Genomic DNA, 24676 nt, shown 5'->3' with positions numbered 1-24676 from the left:
TTAGGACCTTTCAGGCGAACACAATCGAGAAACAGATTCATTCTGACAATAATAGACCATTTTTTGAGGTATGTGGAGATGGTGGCTATGCCAAATCAACAGGCAGCAATGGTCGCGCAAGCATTAGCAAACAAGTGGATTTTGAAGTTTGGTGTACCAGAGACAATAATTACTGACCAAGGGACCAACTTCATGTCGGATTTAATGAAGGAACTGTGTAAATTGTTGAACGTAAAGAAGCTGAGCACATTGCATCCACAGGCCAATGGAAGGACAGAACGGGCACACAGAACAATCGGGATGATGCTGAGTTTTTATGTGGATTCTGATCACCATCAGTGGGACGAGTATTTGAAGCATATTGTGTGCGCATACAATGCAAAAGTCCATACAAATACCGTTTTGTCTCTATATGAGGTAGTGTATGGGTTTAAAATGCTGTCACCATTTGATTTAGTGGAGCTACAGAAAGGAAGGACCGGTGAATCTGTACGTCAATTTGCAAGGACAATTCGGGATGTTTGGAAACGGGTACAAAAGGCGAATATGCAGGTTTAGGAAAGGCAGGAAGACACAGTAAAGCAGAAAGGAAGTTTACCGCAGTATAGAGTGGGGCAATGGGTAATGCTGTTCAGCCCCTATACGCAAAAAGGGACAACAAAGAAGTTCCTCACGAGGTACCAAGGGACATACCAAGTTGTTGAAACCACATCCCCCATTAATGTTAAGCTTCAGCTGGCAACTAGAACAACAATAGTACACAGTGGGTGGTTACAGCCATTTAAGGGTTGCCTGGATGTGATTCCAGGAGTGGCACAGGAAGGAAAGAAGAAGAAAGAGAGAGTAAAGAGAGGTGCTAAGCACAGAGAAAACCAGGAAGATACAGTACAGCATAAAGTACCGTATGCTTTTCGATCCAGAAAGTAGTACAGTATTTGTAGTTTTTTTGTTTTCATGCCACGTATCATTGGGTTTGCGTAGAGTAATTAGGCATTGTAGTTTCATATGTTGTATGTATTTTCGAATACAGCCTGCTGTGGACAACAGTTCTTTTGAAGAGGGAGGAAGGGTGATGGTGATCCCTGTCCTCAGGTCACCGAAAGGGGAAGCATTGGTAGTGATTCATCTCTTCATCATTGGGGTGGATGCCTTACAGGTGCAGCACCTGGATGGGGGTGCGCTGTACTTAAGGCAGGAAGATGTGGTGGTGTCGAGTCACCAGTGGGCATTAAGGTTGGTATGGAACGTATGGGAAAAGCAGAATGAAGTAAGGAGGCTTGAGGAAGTGTTTGAAGAGCTTAGGCAATGTGCAGAGGGCAAGGGAATGCTGAAGGAAGCTGCAGGGGAGTATAAGAAATTGCATGTGGCTTATAAGATGCTACGGAAGCAGGGAGGACGGATGGAGGAAGCGGTGCTACAGGTAAGACGGAAATGAGGATGGCTGAATGCAGAGGGAAAAATTTTAAAGACAGTTTTTGGAACCGTAGATGATAGCGATATAAAAGAACTGAACAACAAGGTGGAAGCAGTGAGGCAACTCACAGAGGAGAGTACGCTCAACGAAGCTTGGCATGCAACACAGATAGGGACATTGGAAGGGGAAGTCCTTAATTACATATGGTTGCTCCGTGCATTAGCAGGGCAGGTAGCAGTATACGCTAAGGCATCAGAAGATGTAATACATCGTAACCTGGGAACCCTACAGGGGCATCTAGAATTACTAAATAGCAGGGTGGTATTAACCAGACTTTTGCAAGGAGTAGCTGACATTGTGTGAGATGTGCAGGGAGTAATAATGAATCTGCAAGAAGCACCGCATCACGCACTGCAAGGCCAGGTATGTACCGATTTGTTACCGCCGGACCAATATTTACGCAGGTTGCGCACGGCGCAGAAGGAACTACCTTCAGGGTTATATTTAATAATGGAGCCCAGTGAACAAAATTTGCCGTTTTTCTACAATGTCGCAACAGTAAGGGAAACAACTGACCGCGCACGAGTGTATATTTTGGTCCAGTTCCCAGTTATGGGGAAGAACGCGAGGTTTCAAATGTTACACAGAGCTCCCACATCCAGTGAAGTGGGGAGTGTTGAGCAAGTTTGTGGAAGTGAAAACTAAAGAGGTATTGCTGATCTCGGCAACTAGAAACTAGTACACCGAGATGGCAAAGGAGGAATTACGAAGCTGCCATAGAGAGAAGGTAACGGTATGCCCAGCCAGGGTGGTAAGTAACAATCCGGACACATGCACGGTGCAGTTATTTCTAGTGGTGGGAGGGAGGAAGAGCCCTTGTAACTCAGTGTCTTGTGCTTGTTGGTGTGGTAAAAATGAACTGTGGTGTATCCATAACACAAAAAAATCATGCTTTGGACGAAACTGCAAGACCAAGACTGCATATTTCCTAGAACACACTGGAGTTTATTATAATGTTTCATTGCTAAGTTTTGACACATTACTCAGTCACGCACAACCAAAAAATTTTCACCTCTTCCGAAAGCTACAGGCAAACCTTTGGGGACTTCTTTCTTAGAGTGGACAATAGACTGAAAGATACTGTAATGTACTGTAAGTTCAAGGATCTCTTGTCGACCCCTATTCAAAGTCTGGGAATTCTGACATTGCCCTCACAGTATATATTTTCTTTAATGTCGTTTGTTGTTAGCAATATTAGCTTATTCCCAAGAGTTAGCAGCTTTCACTCAGTTAATACTAGGCAGAAATCAAATCTGCATGTGGAATGCACTTCCTTGACTCTTATGCAGAAAGGAGTGCAGTATTCTGCTGCATCCATTTTCAATAAGCTACCACAAGAACTCAAAAATCTTAGCAGTAGCCCAAACTCTTTTAAGTCTAAACTGAAGAGTTTCCTCATGGCTCACTCCTTCTATTCTGTCAAGGAGCTCCTGGAAGAGCTAAAAAATTAAGCAAATTCCAGTGTTACATTGTTGATTTTCTTTATTTAAACTTACGACTTGTCACCTGAATATGTTTCTTATATTTCATTTTATCTGTTTCTGCTATCGTGTTATAATTTCATGTATTGACTCGTTCCACGGCCAAGGAGACTTCTCCTTAATTTGGTCCCACAGAACAATAAATAAATAAAATAAATAAATAAATACATCAGTAGTTGAGGGAACTAGCCAGAATATTTTACATTGTGGGTGTATCTATAACATACTTCAACAGTGAGCAAAAATAGCATAGAATGTTAGCCATTACTTTAAATTTTACTGCATCCCTTCATGCAAATATTTTATTAGCCATTACTTTGAATTTTACTCTATCCTTTGTGGAAATATTTATCCTATTTTTCTGTAAAATAAATATGACAAAATAACGGGAGATAAATTTTTAAACCATCATGGTCCAATGTAAAAAGCACCAAACTTATATTATTTATACAACTAATAACTGGGCTTAATTTTCCAAACCTGCATACTATCACATTCTTCAACAAACTGACGGATCTTGTCTGTAAATTCTTCTTCAAAATCATGTGTCTTCCATAAACTTAGTCCATAATTATATACATCAAAGGTCTGAGCAGAATTTCCATGCTGATATTTATTTATAACTGTTGTTGTCCTTGGATGATAACGAGTTCGCAAGAAGTCTGACCATACATTGACTTCGTTATCAAGATCATAAATCTTCAAAGCTGTAATGGGAAAAAAAGTAACTAGTGTAGCATTCTTCACATTTTTTACTGAATTCATAGAAGAAAGAAATGTCTGAATAAAACAACAGTAAAAATAAATTAAATATATAAGATACTTTAAGTATTTTAACCAATGGAAAATAAAAATTTATCAAGTGACTTTCATAAGGTGAAATGATTTATTATTATTTATGGTACATTAGGTGATATTGAAACTTTGCCTGTATGATTGCTGAATCCTACTATCATTGTAACACTGAACCTGGAGTTTGTCAATCTGAACTCTGGAGTTAGAAGAAATTTTCATAACTTGAATGTGGTCAGTAAGCACAGAAGAGGCAGTGATGTACTATTCCTAATTGTCACATTTTATGGTGATGTTCTGTATTGAGCCAAAATCTCTTTACTTTCTCTCATGCAATGTTGGCATTTTACATTCTTTATTGTGGTACATTTCTTGTATAAGAACATAAAATAGGTTATCAGCTAGGAGTTATTCAAAAGAAGTAGGCTATGTGTTGGCACCGGATTCCATGATTGATCTTCCTTCATTTCAAACCACAGCAGTAGTAGTAGTAGTAGTAGTAGCAGCAGCAGCAGTAGTAGTAGTTTTACTGATCAGTGGGTCTCTTTTATAAGGATATTGAACATGTCTTGGTATTATAATTTAAGAATAACAGAAATAAAGTGATTCACATATACAGACATTTACTTATAGGTCTATTATGACAAGAATTGGACAGGTAGTTGGTCATGACCTTACAGTAGGAACCATCCTGGCATTTGCCTGAAATAATCTGGGGAAACCACAGAAAACCCAAATCATGATGGCTGGATAAAGATTGGAGCATCTATCCTCCTGAAAACAAGGACATACTGTTCAAAACAGTGCTACCTCATTCAGTTTATCCCTAGTGTACAATACTGTTTTACAAATAAGTTATTTAATCATGTAAATGGCTAATGCTAAACTGTTCATTCATTTCTTAGTCCCAGTCATTGCATACACTACACACACTCTACACACATTGTTTCATAACATTACATGCAGTACTAGCTTATGTCAGAACCCTTTTGTGCACCACAACTTACCATTTGCCAGCCTGAAAAACTGAGTCAGCATCCCTCTATAACAAGTGAGATGCTGAGCTTATAAAAGAGATAAGGTGTTAGTATTATACATTGAACAGTATGTTTTTCCAGAAAAGAAAGAAAGACGGAAAAAATATATAATGTGGAAGTGTTACATGGAATAGTAGATGTTTTATTATCATTATTATTTATTTGTGTTGCATTTCTTACCAAACTGCTACTCTATGTCATCTTGGTAATCATTCAATGTGCAGGATATGTTGCTTAACAGGTACTTTTAACTGATTTTTTAAATAAGTATGTTTTAGCAATTTCTTTTATCTCCTCTGGCAATTTATTGTACAGTTTTATTCCCTTGTAGAAAATGTTGCTTTGGGTTTTAAGTTTATTCTCTCTTGGTAAATATAAGTTCAGTCTAGATTTTATTCAATGGTCATGGACAGAGCTGTTTGTGCATTAACTATCGATGTTATTTTTGATGCACAACTGATTGGTAAATACACTCACATGGTGCAATTAAAATCCTCAGTGTTTCAAACAGATCTTGACAGTGAGGTTGACTACTATTTTTGGTTGTTATTCTTATGACCCTTTTCTGCAATCTGAAAATTGTGTTGATATTTTGTGTAATTTTTTCCCGCAAAAAAATGCCATAGCTAGGAAATGGGTGTATATATGAATAGTCTGTAACTAAAAGACAGTGGCTGTCATACACTAATGATAAGACTCTAAAATCCTGCATTTGTTACACAGTCTATAGAGGTGCCATCTACATTCAACAGTGTCATTTTCCCTCTTCAAAACGAAATTTATGGCTTTAGTTTCTTTATGTTAAATGTCATTTTATTGTTTATGGATCAAGTGTAAACTTCTCAGACTGTTTCATTTGCTTTCTTCTCAAGGAGTTCTCTTGTTTTCTCAGTGCCTACAATATTGCTGTCATCAGCAAAGAGAATTTTTTCCCCATGACTAATGCTACTTGTAAAGTCACTGATGTATGGGGTGTTTATAAATGAATATTGGGGTTTTAACGCTTTATAATATTTATTACATTAAATTTGCAGTTATAAATGATATATCAAATGAAAGAGCAACTCAAACAGTTTTACCAAGAACCTTATATATGTTCAATGTGAGCACCATTTGTCACACAGCACACATCAAGTCTATAGACGAGTTCTTCCCAAACAACAATGACAGGGCTTGCTTTGCATGGCCTCCATGTTCACCCAACCTAACGCCATGCCGATTTTTTCCTTTGGGGCTTCATAAAGGATTGTGTGTATGAGCCTCCGCCACCAGCAGGCCTCCCTGAATTAAGAAACCGGATTGAAGCAGCTGTTGCTACAATCACTGAAGATACACGTGTGACAAATGGTGCTCACATTGAACATTTATAAGGTTCTTGGTAAAACTGTCTGAGTTGCTCTTTCATTCGACATATCATTTATCATTGTAAGTTTAATATAATAAATATTATAAACCATTAAAACCCTGATATTCATTTATAAACACCCTGTACTCTGATCAGCCAGAACATTATTTGTTTTAGCAATTTATTGCACAGTTTTATTTCTTGTAGAAAATGTTGTTTTGAGTTTCAAGTTTATTCTCTCTTGGTAAATATAAGCCTAATAGCTGGTATGTCCACCTTTGGCATGGATAAAAATGATGATGCATCATCACATGGAAGCAATGAGGCCTTGGTAGGTTGCTGGAGGAAGTTGGCACCACACTGACACACACAAGTCACCTAAAACCTAAACTCCACCACACAGGCCATGAAAGCCCAACGGTACTGACTGGTAGCCGTGTCATCCTCAGCCCACAGGCGTCACTGGATGCGAATATGGTAGGGCTTGTGGTCAACACACCACTCTCCAGGCCGTATGTCAGTTCATGAGACCAGCATTATGAAGAAAGTATTGGGATTCATCAATCCATACAACACTCTGCCACTGCACAAGTGTTCAGTGCTGATGGCCACGTGTCCATTTCAATCGTAGTTGCCAATGTTGTGGTGTTAACATTGGCACATGCATGGGTAATTGGCTGTGGAGGCCCATTGTTAGGAAAGTTCAGTGCACTACATGTTCAGACACTCTTGTACTCTGCCCAGTATTAAAGTCTGATATTTGTTCTGCCACAGTTTGCCACCCACCCTGTTTTACCAGTCTGCCCAGCCTATGGTGTACAACATCTGTAATGATGGCTGACTGCCCAACCACACAACACCTGAACACAGTCTCACTTTGGTTTCACCATGTGTTGAAGACACCAACCACAGCACTCCTTGAACACCGGACAAGTCACTCAGTTTCTGAAATGTTCATGTCAAGCCTCTGGGCCATCACAATCTGCCCTCAGTCAAGCTCAGGAAGATCGCGTGCCTTCCCCATTCTGTACGCGGACAGCACACTCACTGATACTACATCCACCATGCGTGTGTCTGACTAGCAGTCATTCCTCACCAGGTGAAACTGCTATTGCCTGGATGGGTTTATATCCATAGTAGGTCATAATGTTCTGGCTGATCAGTGTATATTAGGAACAGTATTGGTCCTGATGTGCTATGCTGAGGAACTCCTACATTAATGTGTTTTGGTTCTGATATATGTTTTACTAAAAAATTAGATTTATTTAAGGTATGTGTTATCACTACTCTTTGTACCCCTATTGAAAATATTAGGGAAGGATAGATTGCTACTCACCATAGCTGCTCTGCTTTATGGTGAGTAGCAATCTATCTTTTCTTAATATGATGATATTTCAACCTGGAGTTTCCATTACTTGACTTTGTACCATGTCTGTTAGCTATGATCAGAAACAGTCATTAGCTACTTCTCTTATTTCTAATGCTTCTAGCTTATTTATGTAGTAGTATCCTACAGTCAGTTGTATCAAAGGCCTTAGAAAGATCTAAAAATATGCCTGTGATGCACTCATCTTGGCCAAGACCATCAAAGGTATCGCTTTTATGAATTCTACTACAGCTGATTCTGTACTTCACTAATTTTGGGCACCAAACTGTGATTCACTTAAAATGTTGTATTTATTCAAGTAATTCATTAATCTATCATAATTAATTCTACTATTTTTGTGAATAGTGACAGCAGGGAAATGGGCTGGTAATTTTCTATGTCGTCTGCATTACCTTCTTTAGCAGAGATGCAACTGTTTCCTGTTTTAAAAACTTTGGAAATTTCCCTGGTGCAAAGGATTCATTTATTATGTGCTTTAAGGAAACCTGTATCCCTTATATGCATTGTTTCCAACACAGTATGGCTGTCCAGGAACACAAGCCTCATAAGGTCACCCTGCATCAATCCGAGCTGGACATATGGAGTGCTAGCTACATCTCATCTACATGCCATGCAACACTGATTGTGGGTTTGATGCCCACCACACATTGCCCACCTTACATGAGACATTTTTCTGTAGTAAACTATTGGAAATTTATAAAGGATTCAAGTGCCTTCTAGCTGTCCGTGACTTGGGCTACCCACTTACCTCCACGAGTGAAACTTAACAACCCCTGCTCTTGCAATACATGGAATAATATTTTGGGTTTCACCACTTGCACCTAAAACAAACTTTTCACTGCAGGAGAAGCTATGTGAATAGTCATTCCGACACACTGCAAACCATATTCAGAAAGCTTAAAACACTAATAGTATAATGATTAGCCAAAACATTTTGGCCACTGCCCACCATGACATTGGATGTCGCCTGGTGGCATCACAAGCATGTGATGCACTAACAATAGTATTTAAGCAGAGCAGACAAGGATGGAAGTTCATCCTAGAAAGACACGGGCTGCAAATGGGGAAATCTGTAGAGATAAGTGATTTTGACAAAGGAGTATCTTGAAACAGCAAAACTTGTAGAATGTTCATGTGTTACTGTTGTGAGCATCTACAGAAAGAGGTAGGAGGGCAGTGAAACTACCAATAGGTGCTAAATGGTTGGATGTTCACAACTCTTCAAAGAATGTGGGGTTCAGAGGCTTGTCTGCTCCATAAAGTAGGATAGATGATGATCTGTGGCATCTCTGCCAAAAGAGCACAATGCTGGTGCATGCGCAATTGTTCCAGAGCACAATGATCATCATACGTTGTCGAACATGGAGCTCTGCAGCAGACCACCCCTACATGTTCATATATGGACCCAAAGACATTGTCAATTATGACTGCAGTGGGCAAGGGATAATCAGGATTCAATCGTCGATCAATGGAAATGTGTTGGCTCTTCATGCGAATAACATTTTTGCTACACTAAGTTGACAGTTGTCTCCACAAATGCCGTCATCCAAGTGAACAGTAGCTCGAAACATGCTGCATGCCATGGCCACAGGCTGGTGAGAACAGTATTATGCCATGGGAGACATTCTCCTGCACTTGCATGGGAACTGTGGTAGCAATCAAAGACACGCTGATAGCTGCAGACCCCATCATCCCTTAATGGTTGAAGTCTTCCCCAATAGTGACATCATCTTTTAGCAGCATAACTGTCCATGTCCCAGAGTCAGAACCGTGCTCTGGTGGTGTGAGGAGCATTATAGTGAACTCACATTGATGTCTGAGTGACCAAATACTCTTGATGTAATTCATATACAACCCATCTAGGTCATTATCAGGTGTCATTACCACATATGCAAATCAGCAGCCCATTATTTACACGAATCACATGACCTGTGCATAGACATCTAATGCCACATACATCCAAAAACCTACCAATAAACTGTCGGATCCCTGATACACAGAATCAGTGATATATTTCATTCTGGAGACAGACAAATAAGCCATTAGGCAGGTAGTCATAATGTTTTGGTTCATCAGTGTTCCTTCACTATACAGAATGCCTGAGGAAAAAAGCAAAACACCCAGAAGACATGGTCAGACACAAATGTAGCTTCATAAATGTACACAACATCAGTGAGCATGTAAATGTTTAGTATTGTCATCACATTGTGTTCAGCAATGAATTGTGGTTCTACACTGGCTATGATGGCCACAGTCGGCAAGTATGCAGTGACCTGGGGAGAGGTCCCATCCTCTCAATGTTTTGGAGAGCACAGTTGCATTACCCCAGGTGCCATGGTGTGGGGAATCATTGTGTATGTCTTTTTAGGTCTGTGATTGAGGGAACTCCGACAGCACAACAATATGTCACAGACATCCTGCATCCTCAAATGTTACCTCTTATGTGACAAGTGTCATGGTAGCCTTTTTCAACAGAACAGTGCTCGGCCACACTAGGCACATATCTCTATGAACTGTCTGAGTGATATTGAGGTACTCCTGTGCCCAAAAAGATCCACAGATCTGTCCCTGATAGGACATGTGTGAGATTGGCTCAGATTCTAACTTCGACCCACTGCCAGTATCCAGGATATCAAGGGCAAATTACAACAGTTCCAGGCTTGCTTGACTCAGAAGAGAATAAAATGGCTTTATGACACCCTTCCCAACCAGATCAGTGCATGCATCTATATCACTGAAGGGGAGGGGGGGGGGGTTGCAATAGCATACCAATAAGTGGGCTTGTACTGCCAAGTTCATTGTAAATGTGTATGTGTGTATATTTTGTAATCAGTGAAATAACATCACATACCTTCTAAATCCATGAAGTTTTATTTTTCTTCCTCTTTCCCTTCTGGGTGCTTTACTTTCTTTGTCAGGTAGTGCGTATATATGTGTGTTTTATATATCAGGGCTCACCCTACATATTTTCAGACATGTTGACTTTCATAGTTAAATACCTGAAATAGTACAGCACTCAATACCCAGTGAATAAAAAGAATAAACACACAAAGGCATGTGAGCCATATTGGTATTAAACTTGACACCAGCAGCTAGGCTGGAAGTTAGAAGACAAAAATAAATTTAAAGTAGTAGAATTTAAAATATTTTTACTCAAACAATTGTTTTACTCTGTAAGTGGCTATTTGGCCAATAACATTTTTCTGATAATGTTTATATTAAGGCAAAACTTAAATTTTTCATTATAGTTACATATCTACGGAGGACAGCTGTTGCCTGATGTAAAGCCTTTATTGACTCACTGCTGTGTGTAAAAGGATTTGCTGATTGGGGAAGACAAAAGTAAAAGCCTATGAAAAACTGACTATGACTTTATAAAAACAGCTAAATCTCATTATATGTGACAGTTACATTCTGCTGAATTGCAGCACATACCAAATTCATGTGAATCAAGAGTCATTTTATATTTAAAATGAGGGGATTAGATTCTCATTTATTCACACACTAAGTTTAAAAAAGAAGAGTTTCTTAGTAGTTCTACTAAAAATAACCATTATCATTTATACAAAAGTCATTTTAGTGCCAAATTAATGCATTCAAAAATACAATACTCAAACACACATTAATACATTAAAACTGTTTTCATAAAGTCCATCTACAACCTAAATAGCCTCTGGACCAACTACACTGGAAGAATTTGATGGTGCTATAGTCAGTTTCCATAATGGATTTTCTTACATACAAATCTTCATCGCTCAGATACACATAATGAGAGTTTACGAGGTCACAGACATTCTCTATATTGACAGCTGTGAAATCCAATCGGCCATGCCATGTTTGAAATTTTTCTCACAGCAACACTGATATCACAGATCATTCATCTTCTAGCACTGAATTGCAGTTTCCTCCACACACCAACTACACAATCTGGAGTGATATCATCCATAAATCTCTAATAAAGTCAATTGTCCTTAATATTAAACTGTCACCAGAAAATCGTGAAGGTAAGTCTATCATCTGAATGACATCCTTATATGAGACTTGAGAAAGTTTTATGCAGACAGTATGCCTTGAATGTAGAAATAACTACTTGATCCATGGGTTGCAGGGTAGATGCAGTATTGAGTGGCAGAAACAGGACTTCAGTGTCTTGATCTGACTCAGTAATGGGAAGTGGGTGGCTGGGATCATTGTCAAAGAGGAGAAGAATTTTGAAAGGGATTTTTTTCTTTCTCGCAGTGGGTTCATTAACAAAATAGTCACTGAAAATAGCAGAAGTCTTTTACTCCATTTCACAACCCTTCAGCACCTTGGGACTTTGAGAGTGGTAGATTATAAGGGGTTTTAATCTGCAGTCCCTTGCACCATTTCCTCCTAACAGGACAGTGCATTGGTAATTGGAAGTGTTATATCCAAGTACTGTTTTTTCTTTAATAGAATGAATGTGTGTGGCTAGGCATTCATTTCCAAATAAGCCCACTTCATAGTACAGCCTTTTTCTGTCATAATTTCTTTAAATCACTTTTTAAAATCCTCAGATCCAACTTCATCAGCTGCAGCTGCCTTTCTTGTCTTTTTAATGTTGTGATCTGCTGAGATATGTGCTGTATGTTCCTCTCCTCTTGTTAAATCTGCATACAAGCTCTTGGCTTTAGCCTGAATAGAAGCTCCAGTGAGAGGCATATGCTGCTGGTTGTGGTGCTCAGTCCAATAACCCAGCATTTTTTCCATTATTTCCATCACCTCTGAGTGATATTAGAGCACTCTAGGCATACTTAATTTAGTTGAAGATCAAACAGTTTTTTGAACTGATTCTGTATTATCATGAATAATCCCCACAGTGGTTTCATTAAGTCCCAAAGCACACTAAATGTCAACAATATTCTCACTTTTCTCTTAGAGATCCAAAACTTCTAACTTTATTTCTAAGGAATGTGATATTTGAATGATAAATGGAAAAACTCATATAAAGATGTGAAACAAATACTAACAAAGAGATAGAGGGGTTGGCCAGTACTTACCTCAGCTCAGTACAGCCGATAGATACATAAAAAACAGAACTGAAAATTTACGTTCCTAGCTTTCGGAACAAATGTTCCTTCATCAGGGAGGAGAGAGGGGAAAGAAAGGGAAGAAGGGAAAGTGGATTCAGTTACTCACAACCCAGGTTATGAAGCAACAGGGAAAGGAAAACAGGTAGGGTAGCAAGGATGGAGGCATGGTTGTCAGAGGGAAGCCAAAGATATTCTACTGTAAGTACTGTGCCAGCTTCAAACCAAAGAGGATGCATACAGAAGTAAAGAGGTATACAGTATAAAGATAAACTGGACTGAACCTACCTCACTCCCATTTACTCTTCAGTCATCTCCTCTTTTCCTTTCCTCTTTAGCCATTCACGCATCTTTTCATCCTACATAGTTGTGTTTATCTTTATACTGTATACCTCTTTACTTCTGTATGCATCCTCTTTGGTTTGAAGCTGGCACAGTACTTACAGTAGAATATCTTTGGCTTCCCTCTGACAACCATGCCTCCATCCTTGCTACCCTACCTGTTTTCCTTTCCCTGTTGCTTCATAACCTGGGTTGTGAGTAACTAAATCCACTTTCCCTTCTTCCCTTTCTTTCCCCTCTCTCCTCCCTGATGAAGGAACATTTGTTCCGAAAGCTAGGAATGTAAATTTTCGGTTCTGTTTTTTATGTATCTATCGGCTGTACTGAGCTGAGGTAAGTACTGGCCAGCCCCTCTATCTCTTTGTTAGAATTTGTTTCACATCTTTATATGAGATTTTCCATTTATCATTTAGATCACCTATATGGTCCACATCCTTCATTGTTTTGTCCCTTTTGTTAGCTATCACTTACATCTGTCATCTAAACACTTTCTCTTCTTCAGTGTTTTATATATACATAAATAAATAGTTTCGTCACCAACTGTGCTAGTTTCATTTTCCTCCGATTATCTTGTTCCGTATATAGTCCACTTCTCTTTTTTATTTATTGATTTATTTATTTAACATTCCGTAGTTTTAACGTTCGTTATTTGCTGTTCTCCAGCCAACAATCTCTTCCACACCTACCAGTATCATCCATTTCCGTCAATTTCGTGTTACTGGCGATAATTTTGTGCCATTGGCTATCTTTCAATGCTACAGGAAATTTTTTTGGGACATTTCTGAACCACCCGCGAACTTTTTTGCGTCACGCGCGATCTTTTTTGCGGCACGTGCGATCTTTTTTGCGGCACGCGCGATCTTTTTTTAGCCACTCGCTATCTCAGTTTTTGAGCAATGTGTGTTCTTTTCCCCTGATCTGGACATACTTGCTAGGTCTGGTCAACTTTTTCCGTATTTTTCTTATTTAGTGGTCTTCCTTTGGTATTGAACATTACCAACACAATTTCTTTCTTTCTCGTCCTTCCCTCCGTGTTTTATTCCTTCTTATGATTACTATTTTAACTTTAGTTATTTAATTTCCCTACCCACCAGTTACCCACTATGTACCCTAATCCTATACCACATTATTTACATTCGTTCCGGAAACATGCATTCACCGTAGCCAAACTGCAATCCCACATACTTTTCCTCCGGTCCTGCTTAACCTTTGGTATTACCCCTAAAGGACTTACCTTAAAAGTTCCCATCTCTGGGTGCAATTCTTCCTTTCACCAGTCTCTCCTGGACTTCCAGAACCTTCAATCCTTAGCCCTTACCCAACTTGTCCTGAATCTCTACACTACTTCATGTAACCACCACTCCCAACAGCTCCTATCTCTCTCTTCAAAGTCCTCCACCTCTCAAACCCTTGCTTAGAGAACACACTCAGGAACATCATCCTAGAAGCCAGCTGCAAACTTGAGTTCCATGCCACACACCACCTGAAAAAACTATCCATGGTGCTAGTGCAACACCTAAGAAGTGGGGTCCCTCTCCCTATCCCTCACAAACTCCAACCACAACAGAACCTTCAACAAACCCCCCTCATAGCCAACAAACCTAGCCTAGTCACCCTACTCAATCTCCCCATCGCAGCACATACCCCACACAGACCAAATCTCAACTATAACCACAGTCAAATGCCACATATCACCAGTCCCAATTCAGTTCTAAACCTCTCATCCAGATCCCTCTCTCCTCCAGAGACATCTGTTCTATCAAAAGGCTTAACCTTTAGCCCCACGCCTAAATTCAACCACACTGCCTTGGTTAAAGATCTCCTCTCATTCACCCGGAACCTCAACTGGAAATATCACTTCACTACCCAAACACAGCCCCCAAATACTAGACCCAGTGTTGAACCCTGTCTAGAACAGTTCCGACCACCTTCTCAAAGGGATCCTCCTCCCCTCCCCCAAAACCATCCCTTGCAGACATTTCAGGAATTCCTCACATCCAGTGTTGCCTCCCAGTCCTTCTTGAAGAACATCCCGACAACCCCCAACATCACCCCAGCTGAATCCCGTGCCATTAAGGAGCTGAAAACAGATCACTCTATTGCCATCCTCCCAGCGGATAAAGGCTCCACAACTGTGGTACTTGACCGTGTGGAGTATGTGGCAGAAGGACTGCGTGAACTCTCCGACACCTCAACCTACAAAGCTGTTACCCAGGATCCGATTCCCTCCATCCAGACTGAGCTGCAGAAAATCCTAAAAATCCAAGGTCCCTCACAAGGCCTCACAATGGCTTCCATAGACTTACTCACTCCACCTGAGCCCCGTACTCCTACCTTCTATCTATTACCCAAAATCCACAAAGAGAACCATCCTGGCCGTCCCATTGTAGCAGGCTTCAAAGCCCCAACAGAACGTATCTCAGCTCTGGTAGACCAACACCTCCAACCTATCACCCACACACTCCCATCCTACATCAAAGACACAAACCACTTCCTAGAGCGCCTCAAATCCATTCCCACTCCTCTCCCACCTGAAACCTTTCTTGTCACCATAGATGCTACATCCCTTTACACAAACATCCCACATACCCATGGTCTCTCTGCCCTTGAGCACTACCTCTCCCAATGCCCACCCGAAGATCTTCCAAAAACCTCGTTCCTTATCACACTTACCAACTTCATCCTAACCCATAATTACTTCACTTTTGAAGGCCAGACCTACAAACAAATCAGGGGAACGGCCATGGGAACCAGGATGGCTCCGTCCTATGCTAACCTCTTCATGGGCCGCATGGAGGAGGCTTTCCTGAAGACCCAACAGCTGCTTCCCCTGGCCTGGTATAGGTTTATAGATGACATCTTTGTGGTCTGGACTCATGGTGAAGAAACACTCCTTAATTTCCTCCGTAACCTCAACTCCTTTTCGAATCTGAATTTCACCTGGTCCTTCTCCAAAACCCAAGCCACCTTCCTGGATGTTGACCTTCATCTTGTTGAAGCTCACATCCACACCTCTGTCCATATCAAACCCACAAACAAACAACAGTACCTTCACTTTGATAGCTGCCATCCATTCCACATCAAACGTTCCCTTCCCTACAGCCTAGGTATTCGTGGCAAACGTGTCTGCTCCAGTGATGAATCCCTCAACAATTACACCAATAACCTGACCAGTGCTTTCCTCTCCCGCAACTATCCTGCAGACCTTGTCCACAAACAGATCTCCCGAGCAATACATTCCTCCCTGTCCAACAACAATGTTCCTACCCCCAGACCACACAGAAGCATCCCCCTTGTCATACAATATTATCCTGGCCTCGAATACATCAACAAATTACTCCGCCAAGGATATGACTTTCTCAAGTCAACCCCTGAAATGAGATCATCCCTTGACAAAATTCTCCCCACACCACCCAGAGTTGCCTTTCGTCGCCCCGCTAACCTCCGTAACATCCTTGTTAAACCCTACAATATTCCCAGACTACCTTCTCTATCCAGCGGTTCCTACCCCTGTAACCGACCCCGCTGCAAAACCTGCCCCATGCATCCCCCCCACAACCACCTACTCCAGCCCCGCTACTGGTAAAACATACACAATTCAAGGCAGGGCCACGTGTCATTTATCAGCTGACATGCCTGCACTGCACAGCCTTTTACATCGGTATGACAACAACTAAACTGGATGAGCGTATGAACGGACACAGACGAACTGTCCGCCTAGGAGATGTCCAATACCCAGTAGCAGAACATGCCCTCCAGCATAATTCTAGGGACCTAGGAACCTGCTACACCGTATGTGCCATTTGGCTTCTCCCACCCAACACCAGTCCCTCTGAACTGCAGAGATGGGAACTTGCAGTCCAACACATCCTTTCATCCCGCCATCCCCCTGGACTGAACCTACGTTAAACCACCTCACTCCCATTTACTCTTCAGTCTTCTCCTCTTTTCCTTTCCTCTTTAGCCATTCACGCATCTTTTCATCCTACATAGTTGTGTTTATCTTTATACTGTATACCTCTTTACTTCTGTATGCATCCTCTTTGGTTTGAAGCTGGCACAGTACTTACAGTAGAATACCTTTGGCTTCCCTTTGACAACCATGCCTCCATCCTTGCTACCCTACCTGTTTTCCTTTCCCTGTTGCTTCATAACCTGGGTTGTGAGTAACTGAATCCACTTTCCCTTCTTCCCTTTCTTTCCCCTCTCTCCTCCCTGATGAAGGAACATTTGTTCCGAAAGCTAGGAACGTAAATTTTCGGTTCTGTTTTTTATGTATCTATCGGCAGTACTGGGCTGAGGTAAGTACTGGCCAGCCCCTCTATCTCTTTGTTAGAATGTGATATTTGTACATGCTTCTTTCCCTCCAAAGGCACACTTTCTTTCCTTATATTCAACATTTTTGTTCAGATCCTGTCAAGTGCAACTTCACACCTCTACTGATCTGAACTGATGATTCATGTCTTGACAAACATGACAGAAGATGCATTAGTGCTTCCACATACTGTAAACAACTGCCAGCACTAGACTTAAAACTAAAATAATGTATAAGCAAAAACATGGATAACGAACAAGCATATAATGGTGTCTACCTGTATACACACAAATTTTATTGAGAGGATATGTGATTTTATTTCAGTGATTACAAAATCTATGCAAATTTATAATGAACTTGACAGTCTGAGCCCACTTATCAGCATGACATTGCACCTCCTCTGGCCTGAATGTATGAACTGATTCAGTTAGGATTGTATGGCTTTGTATATTTTATGTTTATATTGAACAATGGAAACTCCAGGTTGGAATACAGCACCTCTGTTGACATTAAACCCACCAACCACCAACAGTATCTGCATTTTGACAGCTGTCATTCCCTTCTCACCAAAAAATCCCTCCCATACAGCATGGCCACCCAAGAACAGCATATCTGCAGTGACAAGAACTCCCTTACCCAGTATGCACAGTGTCTCTCCATGGCTTTCATATACAGGCACTGTCCCCAAACCTAGCCCCAAACAGATTTCCTGTGCTGTCTCCATTCACACTCCCAATCCTCTCACCACCCTAAAGAACCAGCCATAAAAGGATGCCCACTTTATCACCCAGTACCACCTCAGACTGGTTAAAACTGAACCACATCCTTCGCCAGGGCTTTGATTACCTATCATCATGCCCCAAAATGAGGGACATCCTACCTCAAATCCTCCACACCCCTCCAACAGTGGTGTTCTGTTGCCCACCCAACCTCTGCAGCACCCTAGTCCATCCTATGCCAGTCCAAATCCCAAACCATTGTCACAACAATAATATCCCTGTGGAAGACCCAGGTGCCAGAACTGACTAATCCGCCTACACAGCACTTCCTACTCCACTCCTGTCAGAGGTTTATCCTGCCCAATCAGGGACCAGGCCACCTGTGAAAGCAGCCATGTCATTTACCAGCTCTGTTGAAATCACTGCACAGCTTTTCACATTGTCCATCAGGATGAACGCCCACCGTCAAATTGTGGCCAAGAGCAAACTAGACCACCTTGTGGCACAACATGCATCTGGACAATAACATGCTTGATTGCAATGGCTACTTTACCACCCGAGCCATCTGGATAATTCCCTCCACCACCAGCGTTTCTGAACTGTGCAGATGGAAGTTATCCTTACAAAAAATTCTCTGCTCCCGTAATTATCTTGGGTTCTAACTACAGTAACATTCCGTCCCCACACCATCTACTCAACAGTTTGCATCTTCTCTTTCCTATCATTTCCTTCCCATCCCCATCTCCCACCCTTATTGTTCGCTGCCCTCTGTGAACGCACTCACCCATCTTTCCCTGCCCCTCTCCTTTTTTTACTCCATTTTCCCCACCTCCCTGCCCCCCAACATCCTGACTGTTGCCATTCTAGTCCCTGCACACTCCACCGACACTGCTTCTCTCTCCCCCATCTGTACACTATCCCTTCTCCTGCCAGATGACTGCTTACATTCTATGTGATAGCTGCAGTCTGGTCCGAGCTGTCAGAGTTGGCGGTCGTGTGTGTGAGATATGCTTGCTTGTGTGAATGAAAGGTAGGTGTTTCTTTATCTGATGAAGGCTGAGGCCAAAAGCTTATGTGTAAGTGTCTTTTATTTGTGTCAACTTTATGTATATATTTATATGTTTACCTCCTTGTAATGACTCACATAAAATTTACATGTACATTTGGACGACATCTGTATAATATGTATTGTCTATGTATGATTTGATAAATAAATAAAATAAAATAAATATTCTGTCACTGAGGTCCCATCTGCATTTTTATTACTTTGATATTAAACAAGGATTACATCTTTCTCTTCCATTGATATTTTCTCTTTCTTAATACACTTTTGTCATCACTAAATGTTGTCACTTTCTGTCTTTGGTCAATACTATGACTGCTTTATGGATTCTCTGCTTAGGAATTAATCTAAGTAAAAATTTTTCTGTAGAATGTTTCTTTTTTTTTGTTTTTGAAACTTTCACATGCTGTTTCTATAATGAATGGTCTTCTTTATTTCTCTAATACAAGCTGTTGTGAATTCATTTCCCTGTGAGTCTTAATATCTGTTTTGTTAACCTGGCTTCATTCAGTTAGAAATCAATTTTTACTTTGTGTGTTACCTTCTTTCCCATCTTCCATGCCTCCTGTATATTCTTGTTTTGGTTTGGAGTATGTGTTGATACTTGGGTTTCTAATCTTCCATTTTTTATTATACTGTTCTTTTATTTTGTGCCTGATGTATGTCTCTCTGTCATATCTACACCATTTTCTTCAGCCTTTCTTCCATGACCTCTAACTTGCTGCCACTTTTAAATTCCTTAGTTTTCATATTTTATCTATTGTTGATTTCTTATCAATTTTCATCTGTGCTGGGCTGTGCAGTGCAAGGCGATTCTGGATAATCATTTTCTTTTAAAAACATCACTATTTATCATCTTCTGCAACTGCCTCTAAAATATGGGTGTATCCACAGTCAGGCTGAAACTAGAAGTGCACATATTGTTCTACATCTTTATTTTGTTGCAGCACATTACTGTGAATGATGACATACAATCATTCTACTTTGAAATATCACTTGAGGTGATGACTGTTATCATAGTTTGAATGCACCAGATTTTGAATTAAAAAATCACATTTGATTCATAACTCGGAGGTCCTGCTGCAACCAAACTAACATAGAAAGGTCAGTTGGATTAGACAATGATGAAACCTCTAAAGACCAGGCTAGAACAATAAACAAAAATAATGTAGTTCTTCAGTTTCTCCTAGCATATTTTATAATAAAATAATTCACAAGTGTACACCCAGGTGTTAGAATGCACCAATCACAATATTTTGGCAATCAATTCTGTTGTCATTATCAGTAGGCAGTGCCGCTGCAAATTATCTGTAACAAGAATGATGGCAAACAACAACACCTGTAGCTGACAGACGTGTTGTGTACGCTTGGGTGGACACACACACACACACACACACACACACACACACACACACACACACTCATTTTCTCTCTCTGTTGCCCAGATTCAAAGATGAATAGTGGCAACAAAACTGAGTAAAAAAGTGTGGGTAAGGGAATGGGGCAGGAGAGATAGTGGTTCTAAATGTTGCAGACACTCAGCAGCTGTTGTAGTTATTGGTACTGAGGCGTGTTGCATGGTCTGGGGTTTGTTTTTAGACATAGTTTGGAAGATGGTTACTTCACCAACCTACATATAATGTTGCACTGCCGGTCTATGTTATGGCTTCTTTCACACATGGCACCAATGTGATAGGAAAGGAAATACTAGTGACTGGATCGCAATTGGAGGGAGGGGTAGGGGGAGTTCATGGGAAAGGTCTTACAAATGGGTCATCTATGAAGGAATACTCTATAGGTGCAGGATTAGATGCAAGGGTGGCTCAGGGATCGAATAGAATGTTGCATAAGTTATCTGGGCAATAGAATATTATTTTGGGTTGATTATCCTATGGATCATGACACAACAATGGGTAGTCAAAGCTCTGGTGAAAGATGTGACTCAGGTTTTCAAGGCCTAGGGCGTACTGGATGGTAAGGAGAGTATGTCAGTGGCTGGTTCACAATGACAATAGGTTCATTGTTGTCATACAAAGAAATGGCATGGGAATCCTGTTTCTAGACTCATTGCCCAGGATACTGACCATCTTTAGATGCTTCAGCACGGTTAATGGCATATTTGGATACCTCCTACTTACCACTCCAGATCTGACAGCCATAAGTAACAAGGTTATGCTGGAGAGACTTTGGCCATAGAATGGAAGCATCACTAGTGACCTGTGTATTTGATATGGACAGAAGTGAGCCATCTCAGAGGAGATCAACATCCAGGAACATCCAATGAGTTGACATGGACCAAGAGAAGTGGATTTGGGAGTAGTTGGAGGAAAAAGCAATAGCTGTCCTTGGCACACATCCAGATTAGGAAGATGTCATCAATGAGTCTGAACTAGACAAAGGTAGCTTAGTGCACTGAGTGAATGCAAAGACTTCCTGGAAGTAACAAATAAATTTCCATATGAGTGTCCATTGCAGTTCCATGAATCTATAAGTTTGGTATTCGAATGAGACATAATTATGAGTTAAAATGTGATTTGCCAAAAGGATAAGGAAGAAGATGGTGGTTGGATGTTCTTTCTTTTCCAGCAGATTGCCCCTCTTTCTCTGTATGGTCAACATTTTCACAGTTGCAAAACTGGGAGAGACTATGAAAAATTGAAGTTTGAAGTCTCTTACACTTAAGAAATAAAAAATATGAAACTAAAGGATAAGTATGAACATTATATGACACTGAAGGAGATGGTATATGTAGTAAATCACCAGTTACTACGCCTACTGCCAACAGGGATCTACAGCAAGCATCATGCATGTTGACGTTCAAATGGCATGGCCATAACTACCCGAGGTCGCTACCAGGGGCCGGCCAGTCACTGACAATTGTCACCATCTCCAATATGCGTGTACAACATTACACTAGGGACACCTGACACGGAATGCATCTTTAGCAGGGCATGTATAGGCCTCCAGGGAAATGTGTTCAAATTTGTAAAACGCTTTCACTGCATCTTGTTGATATCACTCCATTACCCAATAAATTGCATCTATCTTATGGTCATGTGTTTCGTTGTGTTTCTAGTTAGAACACAAACAGCGACATTGAAGCCAGGATTTTTGTGTGTTTTGGATTCTGTAGTTTCCTGCCACCTAGCTCTTACTCCAGTCACTTCTGCAATAGCAGCAGGCATAAATGGTGGTTATCTTCTGGTAAACTTTCGGGATGTAAGGTCGTGGTCCATGAAACTCTTCAGCTCCTAATGTTTCATCCAGAGCTGCGCTGGACATCTTCAGAGGGGTGTTTCTCCTCCGGTGAGTCTTGCCGACTGACGGGTCGGACGTCTGAGAGCGACTTATGTATCGTAGAAAGTGGGCGTGACCAGAGTTACAGAGTTTCATGGACCACGACCTTACATCCCGGAAGGTTTACCAGAAGATATGTCATCCGGTCGTGAAAGCCTTCATACTATAAATGGTGGTTGTTGGCTACGTTGACACAGGCATAGCCATCAGTTCTTCACTCACCAATGTCCCCCCCCCCCCCCTCCCCCAATAACGAGCCCACGAAAGACTCGGAAGCTTACAAGAAGTAACTTCACCTACATTTCTTGGTGTTCTAGGTGTTTAACAACGAGGTCTGTAAGGCTTTTTTCTTATGATGGATATCCCCTTGCATGTATGACTTACTGTGCTAGTTAGCTGCTCTGCAAGAACAAGGCTTGCTCTGTCTTGGTTACATGTAGTTTTCTGTCCTCCTATATCAACACAAGCGAACATTTATGATTGCTGTGCATGTTGAATTCTGCCAATGTTGCAAACAGCCACAGCAAGTGTACTGAGCTGGGGTGGCTGAGCTTCTCAGCCTCAATCCTAAGTGTCAGTTCATCAAGGCTAAGTATCAAGAGTCTTATGCAAACATCACAGTCAGAGATGCAATCATTCATTTCGCCCCAGATAAGAAGATGCATCAATATGCCCTTCAGTTTGAGGACCCTATGTCAGAAGAGGTTTTTAACACTGCACAGTCATTCAAGGTCTCCTGCGTCGCAGGCCACCAATTAGAGGCTTGGAGTGATGTCACTGTTGTTGCCGGCATGCAGCCCTGCTGCATGGAGCATAGTGTGCTGGGGGAAGAGGAAGTAGTTGCAGTACAAACAAGCCAACCAGGCCAACAGAGACAAACTTGTCATTGGTAGCAGGAACAGTGAACACCCCTTCTTTCATGCCCCTCGTTTCATACAGCACGAGCAGGCAGCCTGCCCCAAGCAGTGGTGGACCTCTTGCCATTTAAAACAAAATTCACATAGCAGCAGTACATCGATATCCCCCCCCTCCCGTTAGGATTCACTGTAGGAATCGAAGGATGTCGTATTCATTCTGTTTCATCATTGTATTTGGTGTTATCTCCATGCCAGAACAAACTTTTCATTGAAGTGCGAATGATGGATAAGCCATAAACCCTACAAGTCACAAGTCAACAAGGGGGCCAATGTGTCCCTACTCAACTAACAGATGCATGCCATGCTTGGTTCCACACTGCAGATGTGTGAAGCATTGGTTGATAATGTTACAACAAGCAGCATATTTCTATTCTTGGCCAGTTCATGGGTGACACCATTTACAAGTCAGCTGTTCATTCTGTTATTTACTTGGTGGTTAACAATGCCAGTGATGACAATTCGTTAGGATTAGATGCCTTTCCTACTTTTGGTTTTTCTGTCACAGATGCAGTGCATCTGGTTTCAGACCAAGTACATTATCATAAACTGGATTCCTTCTGACTTTTCGGTCTGTTTGCCCCAGAGTTAGGTAGTGCAAACAATTTCCTGACACACATTGCCCTCAAGCCCTCCACCAGCCCTTGTGTCACTGAGAGTGATTAGACCAATTTCCTCACATGAATAGGTTATGCCCTTAGTGACTGTAAAGAAGATATCCAGTCAACTTCAGCTCTGTGGCATGTTCAATGTCACTATTAACGCACGGCCAGTCATAGACACTTACTCCCTACCTCACCTGAAGGAGTTGGCTAGGGACAATTCTTTTCAAAAATTGAGTTGGCCAAAACCTACATTCAGATTCTGTTGGATGAGACATCAAAACAGTTGATTGTGGTTTATAGATCTTTCGACCTCTATCAATATCAATAACTAATGTTTGGGGCCATTAGTGCTCTTGCAGTCTTTCAACATTTTTTAGAACATGTTATGATTGTTGCCTTCACTGTATTAACTACTTTGATGATATTGTCCTGACAGCTGCTACCATACATGGTCACCTGCAGAACCTCTGTTCTTTGTTTACTGTTCTACAGGTCGTGGGCCTCAAATGTTATCTCGCTAAATCTCACTTTTTTCAGCCTTCCTTTGTTTATCTGGGTCACGAAATTTCCCGGTTGGGTGTGCGCCCCATTGAAGAACATGCCACCACCATTATGGCTTTTCCCCATCTGTCTAATTTATACAAACTTCAGTCATTCCTTGACAAAGTGGCATACTATCACAAGGTTATTCACAGAGCTGCTACTATCACCCACCCCCTGCACCTGTTGCTTCAGAAAAGTGCTCCATTTGTTCAGTCTTCTGCCTGTGAGCATGCTTTTATGCAGCTTAAGGATTGTCTTTGTCCCAAATAGTGTCTTGCAACATTTCAACCCAGCAAACAACTGGTACTGGT

General features: G+C 41.1%; 1 protein-coding gene across 4 annotated transcripts in view; it reads right to left on the bottom strand.

Moving 5' to 3' along the window:
* The window catches only part of LOC124615914 (protein misato), an 87937-nt gene that overhangs the window by 46510 nt on the left and 16751 nt on the right, over positions 1 to 24676 (bottom strand). For all 4 annotated transcript variants that reach the window (XM_047144091.1, XM_047144093.1, XM_047144092.1 and 1 more), the window contains exon 4: positions 3436 to 3662. In XM_047144091.1, coding sequence (XP_047000047.1) covers positions 3436 to 3662 — 227 coding nt within the window. The remainder of the gene's footprint in view (positions 1 to 3435; positions 3663 to 24676) is intronic.

Source organism: Schistocerca americana, chromosome 5 (assembly GCF_021461395.2).
Source record: "Schistocerca americana isolate TAMUIC-IGC-003095 chromosome 5, iqSchAmer2.1, whole genome shotgun sequence".
NCBI lineage: Eukaryota > Metazoa > Arthropoda > Insecta > Orthoptera > Acrididae > Schistocerca > Schistocerca americana.
Note: the sequence above shows the minus strand (reverse complement) of the source record. Positions and strands in the feature narration are given on the sequence as shown.